The 15,982-nt window shown below is 35.8% G+C and overlaps 1 protein-coding gene across 1 annotated transcript in view; it reads left to right on the top strand.

Moving 5' to 3' along the window:
• The window catches only part of LOC112652296 (transmembrane protease serine 11E-like), a 42,501-nt gene extending 36,176 nt beyond the window's left edge, over positions 1-6,325 (top strand). Inside the window, exon 10 of the mRNA XM_025435822.3 lies at positions 2,872-6,325. Coding sequence (XP_025291607.1) covers positions 2,872-3,033 — 162 coding nt within the window. The 3' untranslated portion in view covers positions 3,034-6,325. The remainder of the gene's footprint in view (positions 1-2,871) is intronic.
• The last annotated feature ends 9,657 nt before the right edge of the window (positions 6,326-15,982 follow it).

The raw sequence follows: 15,982 nt of genomic DNA, 5'->3' as shown, positions 1-15,982 counted from the left end.
ATTTTGGTATCTTCTTCTCTCCCTTTCTTTAAGACTCACGATCCATCAGGACTTACAGATCTTGGATGAAATTTTTCTCCATTCTCCATATACTAAACTATCTTTTCTCTGAATTCAGCTGTCCCTTTAATAACTTCCAGATCTGTATAATCAGAATTAACCTCTTGCCAAATTCAGTCTCACATTTCTACCTACTCCAAAACTATTTTCCTTCATATGTTTAAATTTTTAGCAGAAGACTAAAAATTGTACAAGTGCCATCCAAACTTAACAAGGCATCATGAAACACTGTAGGCATACATTGAAGATATTGTGGGTCCCAGACTACCACAATAAAGCAAGTCAACTAAATTTTTTGTTTTCCTAATCCATATAAAAGTCATGTTTACACCAGGCTGTAGTGTATTAAGTATGCAATAGCATTATGTCTAAAATAACCAATGCACACATGTAATTTAAAACTACTTTATTGCTGGGACCCTTGGGTGGCTCAGTGGTTGAATGTCTGTCTTCAGCTCAGGGCATGATTCCGGGGTCCTGGGATCAAGTCCCACATCAGGCTCCCCACAGGGCATCTGCTTCTCCCTCTGCCTGTGTCTCTGCCCCTCTCTCTGTGTCTCTCATGAGTAAATAAATAAAATCTTTAAAAATAAATAAATTAATAAATAAATAAATTAATTAATTAAAAAAATACTTTATTGCTAAAAGTTGCTAATCATCACCTGAGCATTCAATGAGTTGTAATCTTTTTGCTCTCCGAGGATATTGTCTCAGTGTTGATGGCTGTTGGGTAGTGGTTGCTGAAGTTTGGGGTGGCTGAGGCAATTTCTTAAAATAAGACAATAATGTAGTTTGCCACATAGATGAACTTTTCTTTTCATGAATGATTTCTCTATAGCATGCGATGCTGTTTGATAGCATTCTATCCACAGTAGAACTTCTTTCAAATTGGAGTAAATCGTTTCAGACTCTGCCACTGCTTTACCAACCAAGTTTATTTAATATGCTACAGCCTTCGTTGTAATTTTAACAATCTTCACAACATCTTCACCAGAAGTAGATTCCATCTCAAGAAACCACTTTCTTTGTTCATCCGTAAGAGGAAATTCCTTGTCCATTAGTTTTATCGTGAGATTGCAGCAATTTAGTCCCATCTTCAAGCTCCACTTCTAATTCAAGATCTTTTACTATTTGCACCACATCTGCAGTGACTTCATCCACTGAGATCTCAAATCCCAAAGTCATCCAGAAGGGTTGAAATTTTGACCTCTTCCCATGAATAACAAATGTTCTTAGAGGCATCTAGAATGATGAATTCTTTCCTGAAGATTTTTAATTTACTTTGCTCAGAATCATCACAGGAATCGCTATCCATGGCAGCTATAGCTTTACAAAATGTATTTCTTAAATAATAAGACTTGAAAGTCAAAATTACTAAACCCATATATTAGCAGGCATGAAAACAACTCATTTGCATCTTTCAATTAATTAGATTTAAATTTTGTGATCTCTTGAATCTTCTGTTTCTTTGTCCTAATCTACTTCTGCCTTCGTATGGGCTTGAGTTTCAATTATCAAAATGATCTATTTGTATGGTACCTGAGGGCAAGGCCCATATATTCACACTCTTTTTACATCTCCTATGACTTTGAGGGTATTGGTAAACATTTGTTGGCTAACTGATTTTAAAATTACAGACACATTATTACAAATTCAGTTCCCATTAGTATTAATTGATATTTTTACTTGACCAAAAGAAAATACACAAGGAAGTTAATATAATGCAGGGGAAAAGAATCTGGACTTCTGAGTTAGATTGCTCTGGATTCAGATTCATTTCTGCCATTGAATAGCATATGCCATCAGGCAAATTACTTAAGTTCTGTAAGTTTTGGTTTCCTCATTGCTAAAATGGAGAAAATGAAACCTCACTCTACATTTTGTTGCCAGAATTACATGGGTTAATGGGATAATATGTAATTAATTAAGATCTCCATAAAGTACTGAATATGTAATGGATGATCAGTAATAGAGACCCCAAGATTTTTTTTTAAAGATTTTCTTTATTTATTCATGAGAGACACACAGAGAGAGAGAGGCAGAGACACAGGCGGAGGGAGAAGTAGGCTCCATGCAGGGAGCCCGATGTGGGGCTTGATACCGGGTCTCCAGGATCACGACCTGAGCCAAAGGTAGAAGCTGAACCGCTGAGCCCCCTGGGCACACAGAGACCCCAAGATTTTGAGGAAAGATCAGCCTGTGCCTTGTTTTTATGAGCTATATAAAGAAACAGCCTTCCAGAGTTCACAAGGCATAAACAACTGGAATTTGTAGTTTTAAATATGTATTTACTAAATTCTGTTTTATGCCAGGTTCTATGCTAAGCACTTTATACTTACTGTCTTAAATAATCTTCAAAATTATCCCCTGGGGGTAGGTATCATTAGAAGCATTACGAATATGTAAATTAAAGGTCTCAGCCTGCTGGAAGAGCCAGACTTGAGATTTAAATCCAGGTGTCTGACTCTAGTGTCTGCTTTTTATCAGTAATAGACTCTACCCTTCTTCTGGGAGCTATGTCACACTGATAAAGAATATGAGGAATTATCTTCTCAGATGTACTGGATAAGAGTACTGTTCTCCAAAGAGATGGTGCCTTTAATCTCAGTGTATTGACCCCCAAATGTAAGCCAATACTCTAAGTAGTGGACCCTCCTTATGTGAATTACTGACAGGGGTATCGCTTCTGCATTTGAGCACACTGGAAACTTTAGAAAACCGTCCCTTTCATTAAACTCAAGCTAGAAAAAGAAAAAAAATACTGCAGTAATGAACTGAATATTAATTACTAATCTCTCTCTTCTCTTGTAGGGTGACTCCGGAGGACCACTTGTTAGTCCAGATGCTAGAGATATCTGGTATCTTGCTGGAATAGTGAGCTGGGGAGATGAATGTGGGCAACCTAATAAGCCAGGTGTTTATACTAGAGTGACTGCTTTCCGGGACTGGATCCTTTCCAAAACTGGTATCTAAGAGAAAAACTTAGCAGAATGGAACTTATTTTTAAGTGTGGGCCATTCTCAGAGATACAGAATTGCAGAAGTCTTTGCATCAAAAGTTTGGCTAATTGACGTAAATTTCTTATGCATATATACAATTTGAAGTGATTCCTTCTTTGATTTACCCAGATTCTCTCATTTTAGGAAGTCTCCATTTTCAAGATGCAGGACAGAGTAAAAGGAAGGGTAAAAAGGAAAGAACTACATTTTTATGTACAGAAAAATATTAGGAGTTTTTTTTTTTTTCTTAATGGAATGAGGAAAACAATCACATTCATGATGACAAGTCAAGCAAACAGACCCCAGAATACCAAATACTTAAGATGGAGAAAGAATGGGAATTAAGAAAATGCACAGAAACCAAGATAAAGTTTTATTTTCATTTCTAACTCACAACTACAGAGATCAATGTGGGGATAATTCCATTTTTCTGTGGCTTATAATAATTATACAAATGCTGTATAATGTACTTGTTCTAAGTTAAAGCAAATAATACATATTTAATATTGCACAGTTAAGAATATCAATATATAATAAAAATAGCATCCATTTGCTTGATATTATAATAGTTCATGAAAAAGAGGAAGATGGGAAAACAATACTACTCAATGTATTGCAAATTCTTTTAAAATTAGAGGCCATGAAAATTCATTTAAGAACAACCAGTATACCTTATGTGTTAAGATTTTTTACTGTTGTTGAATAGAAGAGAATGAAGAGAGAATCAGTCCAAACTATTGAATGACGCAGGATTTTCACCAAGTGGCTTCTGTATTCAAATACACAGCCTGGAAAGGAATAAGGTCCAGGTATTAATGTGTAGTTAAAGTCATGCAAATGGAAGCCAGACCTCCTATTTTTAGATGATGGCACATCTTTGCCTGTTGCTGCATCGGGCCCATGCTTGGACCCAGAGACCTTTTAGACTTCTCTGGGCTTAGATGGGAAGATATAGGAATTTATCCTGGAAGCTGCCTTCCTGTTATGTCTAGTATAATACTGAATTACTAACCGCTTACAGGTAAAACTGAAGAGTAATAGCCAGATGTCAGCCACTTTCATAATTTCAATTTTGGTAAATAACTACTGAGCAGTTAGAGACACAACAGGCAAGTGATCTAGGCCATTATGAATTTAATTAGAACTCAGGCCAGCATATATGAGATTTCACTAAATTTTTCCAATACCCTTGCCTCCTTGTATACAGCTACTCATCCAAGTTCTGTATCTGACCATAATCACTTTGAAAACTAACAATAGTAGGAAAAATTGGGCTTTTACCGACCCAAGTAGTATTAGCAGATGAACTGGTAAAATTTAGGTGGTTGGCTAAAATAAAATGAAAACTGCAATAAATTGACAGTGTGAAATATTTTGCATAAGTTATTTTTGTTTCATTTAATAAATATTTTGGGAAAAACAAAATTGAGGGAAGTGATGAATTTTAAACAAAGATTTAAGTACATTTCAAACTGAATTACTCTCAGTATTCCATTCCAAATGGATCCCCTGTTTCAGGACATTCTGCAGTTGGGCCTGTAGGTGGCTCCTGTAAGTTGTAGGAAGGTAAAGATCTTCAAGTAATAAAAACTGTAGTAGAAATTCTATATTAGGGTCTTATAAAACCAAACGAACACAATTCCTCTTTTTGAAGGCATTTAAAAATGAATACATGTAAATTGACATCATGATAATATTTCCCAGATTTCTGGAGGTGAGTTTCCAAACTAAAAATTTGTAACCTGTATTATGACTAATTTCTTCTGCAAACAAACTTGAAGAGATTTAAATTAAGGAGAAATTTTAGAAGTTTAATTTAATAGTGACATCATAGTCCTCAGAGAAATATTTTTGATACATTCTTTTACAAAAGATTTGAGAAACAGGTTGGGTCACAGTGAAAAAATGAGAAATAATTCAAACTTTATGTGCTCAGAGAAATAGATAACACACTGTGTCATGTTTTTAAAATGACTTCTTTTGAACATGTCTAACCATCTCATTGGAGAAAGCTAAGAAGTCATGACTGGAATAATATTCATTAATTGTACAAGAGGTAAGCAGTTCCTTCTATATCTTTTATCTCTTCTCACTGTATCTAGTAAAGTGCTCTGTATTCTAATAAGCTTTTAAGAGTTGTTGTTTTATTTTTGTATTATGCAGAAAACATAGCTTTATTATTGTTCACGCATGTATTTTAAGAAACTAAAATCCAGATTTTATATTAACTGTGTGACTTAAGCCAGCTGATTAAGCCCCTAAGCCTCAATATATACTCACTTATAAGACAGGGATAATGATATTTACTTCAAATGATTGATTATAGGAATTAAAATGAGATAATGTTTGAAAGTACTCAGCACAGTTCTTGGAACATAGTAGGTTTTCAAGAAACGGTAGCTATTATAACTATTGTAATTAAACTATGGTTTATTGTTTTAAACAATTGGTACTTGATCATAATAGTTTGAATAAATATCTTTGAAATGAGATAGACTAACAGAATGGTCTGGCTTCTTATTTAACTCCTCCTTGAAGGAGATTAATAATAATTTAATAATTTAATAATAACTCCTCCTTGAAGGAGTTATTGACTCCCTCAAGTAGATATAGCATCCTCTTTTCTGAAATTCCTTATCATCTGAAAAAACCTTTTTATAAAAATTTTCAGATAATCAGAGATTCACATACAGTTTTAAAATATAATACAGAGCAATCCTTTGTATCCTTTATCCAGTTTCCCACAATGGTAAACATCTTCTTAGCTATAGTATATTATCACAATCAGGAAGCTGACATTGAGATAATCCATCAATCCACCAACCTTATTCAGATGTTTGTGTGCTTTTAATTTTATGTAATTTTATCATGTGTGGATTTGGATAACTACCACCACAGACGAGATACAATATAGTTTGATCTCAAGGACCCCTCCAGTTGCTCCCAGCCATCTGGCTCTCTCCCTATCCCTGTCCCAGTCTCTAACTCCTGGCAACCACTAATCTCTTATGTATCTTTTAATTTTGTCTATTTGAGAATGGTATATAAATGGAATCATACAGTATTAAACCATAAGAGGTTAGCTTTTCCACTCAACATAATTCCATCGACATCAATCCAAGTCGCGTGTGTCAGTAGTTCATTCTTTTATTGCTGAGTTGTATTCTATGTTACAGATGTACCAAAATTTGTTTAACCATTCACTCACTGAAGGGCATTTGAATTGTGTACAATTTTTGACTATCATGAATAAAGCTACTATAACATCTGTGTGTTGGTGTGTAGGTTTTTATGTGAACATTCATTCTTCTGGGATTAATGCCTAGAGTGCATTAATGGTCATATGGTAAGCACATGTTTAGTTTTTTAAGAAACTGCCAAATTCTTTGAGCTGGCTTCTTACCATTTTTTAAATCTATCTGTACCTATGCTCTCCATATTTTTTAGATATGTGAATATTTATTCATATTATATTAATATTAATACATATTTTATCTATGTGAATAGATCTGATTTCAACAACTAGACTAAGTCCTCTGCAGTAGGGACCATGACTGATTCATTTTTATAACCTTCACAGTTCATAGGAAAGTCTATTATTTATGGCACATACTCAATAAAAATTTATTAAATAAAGAGTGATGATAGTAATAAAAGCAAGCAAACTCAATACATGAAAAATATTAAAAAAGGAATTACTTTGGGTAGAAAAATTAGTATTGCCTTCATGAATGTATTATGCCATAATATTTATAATTTTGGACTCTGGGATCCCTGGGTGGCGCAGCGGTTTGGCGCCTGCCTTTGGCCCAGGGCGCGATCCTGGAGACCCGGGATCGAATCCCACGTCAGGCTCCCGGTGCATGGAGCCTGCTTCTCCCTCTGCCTGTGTCTCTGCCTCTCTCTCTCTCTCCGTGTGACTATCATGAATAAATAAATTAAAAAAAAATAATTTTGGATTCTACCATAGTATTTCCAAGTATTTCATGTTGCTTGATGTATAATATTGCTCTCCACACTTTCTGGATAGTCCACAATCAAATATAGACTAAAAGACATGGATTATATGATGATCCTATCCTGTGTCTGTTTATTTCCTGATACATAATGTCTTTAATGGTTTTCGAACACATCTGTATCAATTTCTACACTGTACTTGTGGAATGGATTCCAGTATAAGTCTATACTTCATAAATATTTCTCATTCTCAATTTTAATAACCATTACTATTTTTTTATCCTAATAAAGTTTTTAGTGTACAACTTTCAAGGTGGAGTAGAAGACAGAGCCTGTGAAATGCAATTAGAAGATGTTCCCAAGTTGACACTGATTCATTAATCTATACCTCTTTGGCACAGCTGTAGCCAGCTTAAATAAACACAATCACTATAATGACTGCCCCACACATACCTTTGACTCCTATACTTCTCTTTTGCTTCACTGACCTATGGCACTTGCTTTTTAACCACAACCCTGATAAAATCCAAATCTCCACCTACTCTTTTTCTATACCACGCCATTGAACATGTTTGGAGAAAAAACACAAAACCACACCGACAGGTCTGACTTCAAACTCATGATCACAAATCTCCAGTACACTCTCAGCGCTTCCCCAACATCATGTGACACTTCGTTGTTCACCCTTCTATTCTTCCAGATGTCTATTTCACATCTTTTCCTCTCCTCCATTCCCCTAACACCTCTTTCCTCATCCCCACTCTCCACTGATGATCTTGGTTCTCACCTTCCCTGAAAGTCAAGCATCCTGAAGAAACCCTCCGCCCACCTCTACTCACATGTCAGCAGCTGCTCCTGCACACTTGGCCTTCCTGCCTGTTGACCCAGGTGCTCTGAAAGGCAATCCCTCCACCCATACACTAGATCCCAGCTTCTCTCACCTACTTAAGTAATTTGCTCCAGCAACTCTTCCGTCCCTTTCCTACATAGTCAGCTATTTTTTTTTTGTGACTTCTTTGATCTTAAGCAAACAACAAACATATATAAATCCCCAAAATTATTTTGACTCCACTTCTCCACCAGCTGCTGCTTCAAGTCTTTGCAGGAAAGCTTATTGAAGAAATCAGTCTATATTTACTATCTCTTAATACCTCTCCTTCCCTTATTCCTTAAGCACATTTCAATCAAGCTTTGGCTCCATCATTTCACTAAAACTGCTCTGCAAGGACATTAATAGTCTCCATGTTGCTAAATCTAATGGTAGAGTTCTCATCTTAAATGTGTCATCAATAGCATCTTGCACAGTTGATCTCTGCTTCCTCCTTCCTAAACCTTCCTTTTCTTTCAGGGCACCACATATTCCTGATTTCCTGCTACACTCAGACTTTGTACTCACAGGCTAGTCTCATTTTCTGGTTGCCCTCCCTGTCCTTAACCCCCTAATGTTCGCTGACTCTAGGGCCAAGACCTTGTTACTTTTCCTTGGTGATCTTCTTCAGTCTTATAGTTTTATTTAATTTTTAAAAAGGTTTTATTTATTTATTAGACACAGAGAGAACAAGCAGGGGGAGTATGAGAGGGAGAAGCAGACTCCCTGCTAAGCAGGGAGGCTGACATGGGCTCAACCCCAAGACTGCTGAGCCACCCAGGTGCCCCTGTGTCATGGTTTTAAATACCATCTACATGATGGCATTTCCAGGTTTTTGTCTTTAGTCCAGACCTCTCTCCTCAAATTCAAATTTCTATGTCCAATTGCCTATTGGTATCTGCATTAAGACGTCTAATAACCCTTTCAAACATAATCTGTCTAGTTTCCAAACGTGTTATATCCACTATCTGTCTCTGCACAGTCAAGTGCCATTCTTCCAGTTGTTCAGGCCCTAAACCTCTGAACTCCCATCTTTCACATCCCACATCTAAAAATTTTCTAGTATAACAATATTCTCTAGAATTTTGTCTAAACTCAAGCTCACTTGTCAGTTTGTAAATTAAACACCTGCTTCCTTTTGAAAAGAATATTATTTGCTACTTCTTCCATTCTCTGAAACTCCAAAATTCCAGAGACATTAGCTTCATTAGTTCAGTAATCATTTTCAGCTATTCTTGTTACTGTGGAATAGAGTTCATTCTGGAAAAATGAATATGGAAACATTTATAATAGCAGAGTAGCTTCCTAAAATCTTTCATTCCATTTGAGCTTCTGCCATTTAATTCCTGTTCGTGGTTGTACAAGGCAGCTTAGTTAGCCTATAGTTTATTTTATTGGTTCATTTACATCATGCTTTGCTTTCCCTAAGTATAGCTACCATCTGTCACCACACAACACTATTACAATACCATTGACTATATTTCCTATGCTGTACCTTTCATCCCTGTGACTTATTCATTCCATAACCAGAAACCTGTATCTGCAGCTTACTCTTAAGACATCAGTTGAAAAAATCAACTTGTCTGGGCATTTAGTGGCACTCAAGAATTGGTCTCTGGTTTTCTCAACTGCTAAAATTTATATTTCCAGTACAACCTTTTCAATGAATTCCAGTCTCATATAAACAATTGCCCATTCAACAGCTCTGCATAGACACCTAAACACCCTCTCTAATGCAGCATGTCTAAAAATGAGGTCTTGATTTCCAATTTCAATTCCACATATTTTTCTGAGTGTTACCATCTCAGTGGCATCACCATGCAACCAACTGCTCAGGCACCAAACTTCCCACCACATTCAATCCATCAGCAGATCCTGCAAGCTCTATTTTCAAGATATACCAAACTTCAACAATTTCTTACTGCCTCTTCTGCAGTCCCCAAAACAATTTTTCTCACCTGGATAACTTCAACAGCCTTTTAAGTTTCTGTCTCTTGCTCCTATCCTACTCAGCGCTGACATTCAATTTCTTGCTTCACACAGAAGTCATTCAGAGCCTTTTGAAATATGTTTGATCATATCATTTTCTGTTTTAAAATCTTACAATGGCTTTCCACCAAACTTAGAATGAACTTCAAAGTTCTTATTTCATTTTATAAGGTTCAGTAAAAACCATTTTTCTTTGGCCATTACCTCTACAACTTTTTATTTTTCTGCTCTTTCTCTAATTCTTCAACTACTTTGGCCACTTTGCTGACCCTCAAGCATTTCATGAATTCTTCTGCTGCCACATTTTTGTTTTTTCTGCTTTTTCTACTGGAAAACTATTTCCCCAGATAGTCATGTGATTTCTCCTCCTCTTCATTTCATCCAAGTCTCTGCTCAGAGGTCGATGTCTCAGAAAAGCCTATGTTGACCACTGTAACTTGTATAATAGTTTCTGTTACCCATTTTCCTTTTATTCTATTTTACATATCTTTATAGCAATCATTTCTGCCTGACATTACACACACACACACACAAACACACACAGTATAATCCAGTATAATCTCATTTTAGTTAATTATATCTATAAAGATTCTTTTTCCAAATAAGGTCATATTCTGAAGTTCCAGTTGGATGCAAATGTTTGGGGGGCAATAGTCAACCCAGCACAGTCCCCAAGACAAGCCACAGTCTTTTTGTATCCTTGGAAGCAACATCCTATCACCTCAGTAGCATAGAATTGGTAGAAATGTTAATAAGCCAATTCTACGCTCAGGGGAGGAGATTACACAGTGTGCAAATCCCAGGAGGTTGAGACCATTGAGACCCATTTTAGAGGCTCTCTCCCATGTGCATGGACTTGGAAGAGATCTTTGGAAGTTAAGACTCCACCCTACTGCTGTGATGATCTTAGCTTTGGTTCTCTTGAAAGCAGAACCTGAAACAATGACTTCCATGCAAATAGTTTCCTGGAAGTGATCCTAGAAATGGGGGATTCGGAAGGAATAGAGAAGGAAAAACCAAGACTTGGATGTGTTATTGAATTGGCACCTATGGAGGAATGGTGTTCTATCCCACAGAGATTTCTGAAGAGGCCTATAGAATACTACTCAGAATTATCCATCTGAGGAAATAAAGAAGGAACATTTCCCTCACTGACTGAGAACTGACCCATGGTGAATTGCTTATTTGCATTTCCAGGTTGGGCAAATGGATTGGTCGATCTGGCTCCCATGGGCATCCTATGCTGAAGTTTTTAGAAGAGTCCTATGACACTTGAAGTGATGTCAGACAGAAGGTGTCTGAAGTCTATGCAGAACTATTTGCCATACTTGCATTTGGAATTGAGGTGAGGCCTAGAAGATATAAGGCAGTGCCCAAGAGATTCATGATAAAAGGGAGAGGCTAGAAAAAATTAGAAATTTAATGACAAAAGAGTTTTCTGTTTGAAGTCAGAGATAGTTCATCTACATAACCATCATATGTCTTCCCATTTTAGTTTTCCAGACTAAAAACTATAACTCTTCTCCTGAGATCCAACCATTTCCTGCCCTAGAGTTATTGCTGATCAGATTAACTAACCATTGACTTACTCCCACATATAAATATTCCAATAAATATTCACATATACAAATATAATAGTCTTGTGATAAAGACATTGGTCCTAAGATCTGGGCTATTAATTTATATCATAGTCTTTTCTTTTTTTATATTTGTGGTCCTAAAAAAATAAAAAGAAAATAAGCCAAAACAATGAAAGTGATTATCATCTCTAGATCATTGCTAACAGAAATATAACATAAGTCACACATGTATTTTAATTCTTTCATAGACACATTTAAAAAAGTAAAAAGAAACATGTGAAGTTAATTTTAATGATATATTTTAAACCCAATTGTGATATTGTGATTTATAATAAGAAATAGATATTTTGCTTCACAAGGGCCGAGGGTGGGTGGTCCCAAGATGGGCCATTTTGGCATGAAGATTATTCTGAATTAAAAAAGCAACTAAACCCCAGCAGATTCAGGAAGAGCCCTTCAATCCCCTCCTCAACTGCCTAGAAAGAATTTAGAAGGTTGATCTGCTCTAGGAAGAGAGTTATCACCATAACTCTGTTATTGTATAAAGTAGGTATGATTGATAGGAAGGAACCCAGCAAAGCCTTCCCTTTATTTCTTCAGACCTGCCTAAGGTGTGCCATAGTTTACTTATCCTGAATTGCAATTTCTCTTCTCTTTCTTTTTTTTTTTTTTTTTTTTCTCTTCTCTTTCTTTATAAACCCACTTTGCTGGCAAAATAACCAGCCATTTTATTTTTGGGGTCGACAAGAAAGCCCTAGTAGATCAAAAAACTGGACTTACTTTATTATTTCTGAAATAAGATTTACTAGGGATTATTCAAAGGCTGTAGTGTCCTAAAAATCATTTTATTTCAAATTAATTTTTTACTTATAGAAAGTTGCAAAACTAGTAAAAAGTGTTCTCTTAAATTACTTGCCCCATTATGTTTAATGCAAACATTTTGTATAACCATAGGACAACTATCAAGAACAGGAAATTAGCACTAGTACGATATTATTATTTAGACTACAGACCTTATTTGAGTTATCAAAAATATCTGGCAGGTAGGTACTAATAATTTCTTTCACTACTTTCAGAACATGTAAAAAACCCACTAGTCTTGTCCTTTCAGGATTAAAACCCTTCACAAGGAAATACAGTAACATTGTTAGCTCCTGGGTTTGTTGTTGTTGTTAAAACTCATTTGAATACTCTTAGAACAATGTTTTTCACGTTTTGGTGTCTATAAACTTACTAAGGATATTTGTCAACAATTTGTCTTGGGTCCCATCCTTAAATTCATGTACAGTTGGGATGGGGGAGCCTAGGAATCTGCATTTTAAACAATCATTTGCTGGTGGATCACTCTTTGATGAACATGAGCTTATAGGCAGATTAGCAGAAATCAGTGTGGTATATTGGAGGGGTTTTGAAAGATCCTTCATCAACTTGATTTTTTTTTTTTCTTTTAAGAATGACTCACTAGGGGCACCTGGATGGCTCAGTTGGTTTTGCTTCTGTGTTCTGCTCAGGTCATGATATCCAGTTCCTGGAATTGAGTCCTGCGTCAGACTCCCTGCACAGTGGGGAGTCTGCTTCTCTCTCTCTCTCTCTCTCTCTCTCTCTTTCCCTATGCCCCGCCTCCCTGCTCATTTTCAATCTCTCTCAAATAAATAAAATCTTAAAAAAAAGAATGATTCACTAATACATTTTAAAAGAAGTTTTAGTATCAATTCATATATTTTACTATTAAAACATGCATGCATTACCTGGTAGAACACATAGGTTATCTATTCTTTTTTCCTGATATAAGTTGTTGTCCTATGAGGTAGCTACATGATGCAAGAGAGAATGGGAACACGATATAGGGTAGAACCCCAGTAGCCACAAACCCTATAAAGTGTCTCTAAGGCATTAAAATCAGTCCTACTGGCATCTCAGCCACTAGAGGTAGGGAATCAAATAGCTCACACTCAAAAGAAGTTAGTACAGCACCAAAATGTTCATACCTTCCCATTTTTTCCCCTCAATTTTCTACAGTCTATTATGCAAACACACATCAGTTGTTGATCCTAAACTCCTCTGGTGTACAGATTCTACATTTACCACCACTCCTGCCGCATTGTCCTCCTATCTACCTACTGGCCACTTAGAAACTTTGTAGGGCCAATCAATCATATATTCTAATACTATAAGGCATTACATTAATAATTGGGATATCATCTTAATAATATCTTTTTACATAAGCATATAGAGTTTAGTAATTTAATTTTGTGATGTTCAAGAAATTCAGATAACATTTTCAAGGAAACAACTTGTAGCAGAAAGCACGCACAGCAGTGATGATTTTATCAACACTAAAATATTTCTCTTATTAGTTCTAGCACTTCTTGTGGTGTAAATGAATAGATACTACTGATATCAGTTTTCTTCCTGTAAAGGGAAGCAGACTGATAAGAGCACAGAAGCTATTTTATAGTAGATGCTAAAAGACCACATCACACCCATAAATGCAGATACTCTTCTCTTACTATTTTTGTAATAATGAACTAAACCAAAAATCTCCAGAATTTATGGTAAGAAATATTATAATATATATTATTTACTGAAATCTCATATTTCCAGCAGTATCTATATATGGTGAAACTTATGTCTGAAGGGAGCATATAGAGTAAAATTGCTGCCTATAAATTGGGAAGAGAAGACAGTATTGTCAGAAAATGGAGAGAAGGGTAGTCTTCATCATTTACTAATGATGTTAGGGATTGACAGTAAGAAGTAGATTCTAGAATTCTCTTGGATTTTCTTTGGAATTGGAAAGTTCTGTTTGTCAGATGATGCATCTTAACTATCTGGTAATTGGGGTGACCATATGTGTTAGCTAATTGGTTTTATCCAGAGAAAAATAAAACTTTTCATACCTTTGTGATAGGACATTGCAAATATGAGCAAGGTACCGCTGAAGTTAGGCTCCTACCTTCCCACAGAAACTGGAGATAGGGGTGTCATCTCTTGAAATATTTCCATCTCAAAGATAAGACTTCAGGTCTTTGAGAAAGATATTCCTGGATCATAAAGCTGACATAAAGGTCTATCTAGGTTTTTTAAAAATGTAACTTAGGTGTAGAAATGAAACAGCAACTGCTATAATTTAAAAAATAAAACAGGGGCACCTGGGTAGCTCAGTGGATTAGGTGTCTGCCTTTGGCTCAGGTCATGATCCCAGGGTTAGGATTGAGTCCCATGTCAGGCTCCCTACTCAGCAGAGAGTCTGCCTCTCCCTTTTCCTCTGCTGTTCTCCCTTCCTCATTCTCTCTCACTCTTTCTGTGTCAAGTAAATAAATAAAATCTTAAAAAATAAAAATAAAACAATTGGCACAGTATCTTTAAGCCTTTGTTGTTATCATCTCTTTCCTGAACAAAGATACTTTATTTTCTTTGAGTAGATGAAGATTGTGTGGCTACTTTTTAAACCATCTAATTTTTTTTTTTAACATCTAATGCATAAGCCAAACTCGGTACAATGGACCTTCAATGAGGATCAATGGGACATCTATGTGATATTTGCTTTGTAAGTGCCCAGAAAATGTGGTAAGCAAGAATTAAAATAAGTCTTAAAAATAATGCTTTGTTGTGGTGTTGTTTTTTTTTTTTTAGAATTGCTTCATCTGTTTTTCTTTGTTATTAAAAATACTTTAAAAATAACTTGTTAATCAGTGATCAATAAGGAAATTGCTAATATCCAACATGAAAATTTCAGCTTTTAGCAATTTGATTTTTACATCTGCTGAAAACATTACTTAGATTTGCTATAATTTATTTAACCACTCGTATATTGATAGACACTTTAGCTATTTCTGATTTCCCCTAATTAATAGAATGCTGCAGGGAACATATTTGTATTTGTTAGGTAATTAATAAAATAAATAAAAAATCTTAAAAAAACAAAACAAAACTAGATATTCTCTCTCATAAGTTCCCAGAAAATAGATTCTATGTCAGAGATTTCTGTTTATGTGTTTATTGAATAGAGTTCACTGAAATAACACTGCTAAGACAGTGAGGTAAGCAGTATTGGCAAGAGGAGAACTTGCCATAAGGCTTTTAATCAATGTCAGACAGTGCTTTGAAGCTGACATATCTCCTTAGACATACACTGGCCTCTCTGACATGTACTAAATTGAAGAAAAGACTCTAGGGCTTTGAAACCAACTCCTCCCTCACTCATTGGCCAATTGTGACAGTACTCTTGGGCTGCTAAACAGAATATCATAGACTGGGTAGCTTGTAAGCAACAGATATTTATTTTTCACAGCTCTGGAGACTAGGAAGCCCCAGATCAAGGTGCTAGGAGATTTGGTACCTGGTGGGAACTTGCTTCTTGGTTCTTAGACTGCCATCTTCTCATTATGTCATTACATGGTAGGAGGGCCAAGGGAGGTCCTCAGGGTCTCTCTTATGAAAAAGACATTAATCTAATTTGTAAAGGCTCTGCCCTCATGACCAAATACCCTATCAGGACTTCTACAAGTACTTTGTAACTGAGCTAT

This window comes from Canis lupus, chromosome 13 (assembly GCF_003254725.2).
Source record: "Canis lupus dingo isolate Sandy chromosome 13, ASM325472v2, whole genome shotgun sequence".
NCBI lineage: Eukaryota > Metazoa > Chordata > Mammalia > Carnivora > Canidae > Canis > Canis lupus.
Note: the sequence above shows the minus strand (reverse complement) of the source record. Positions and strands in the feature narration are given on the sequence as shown.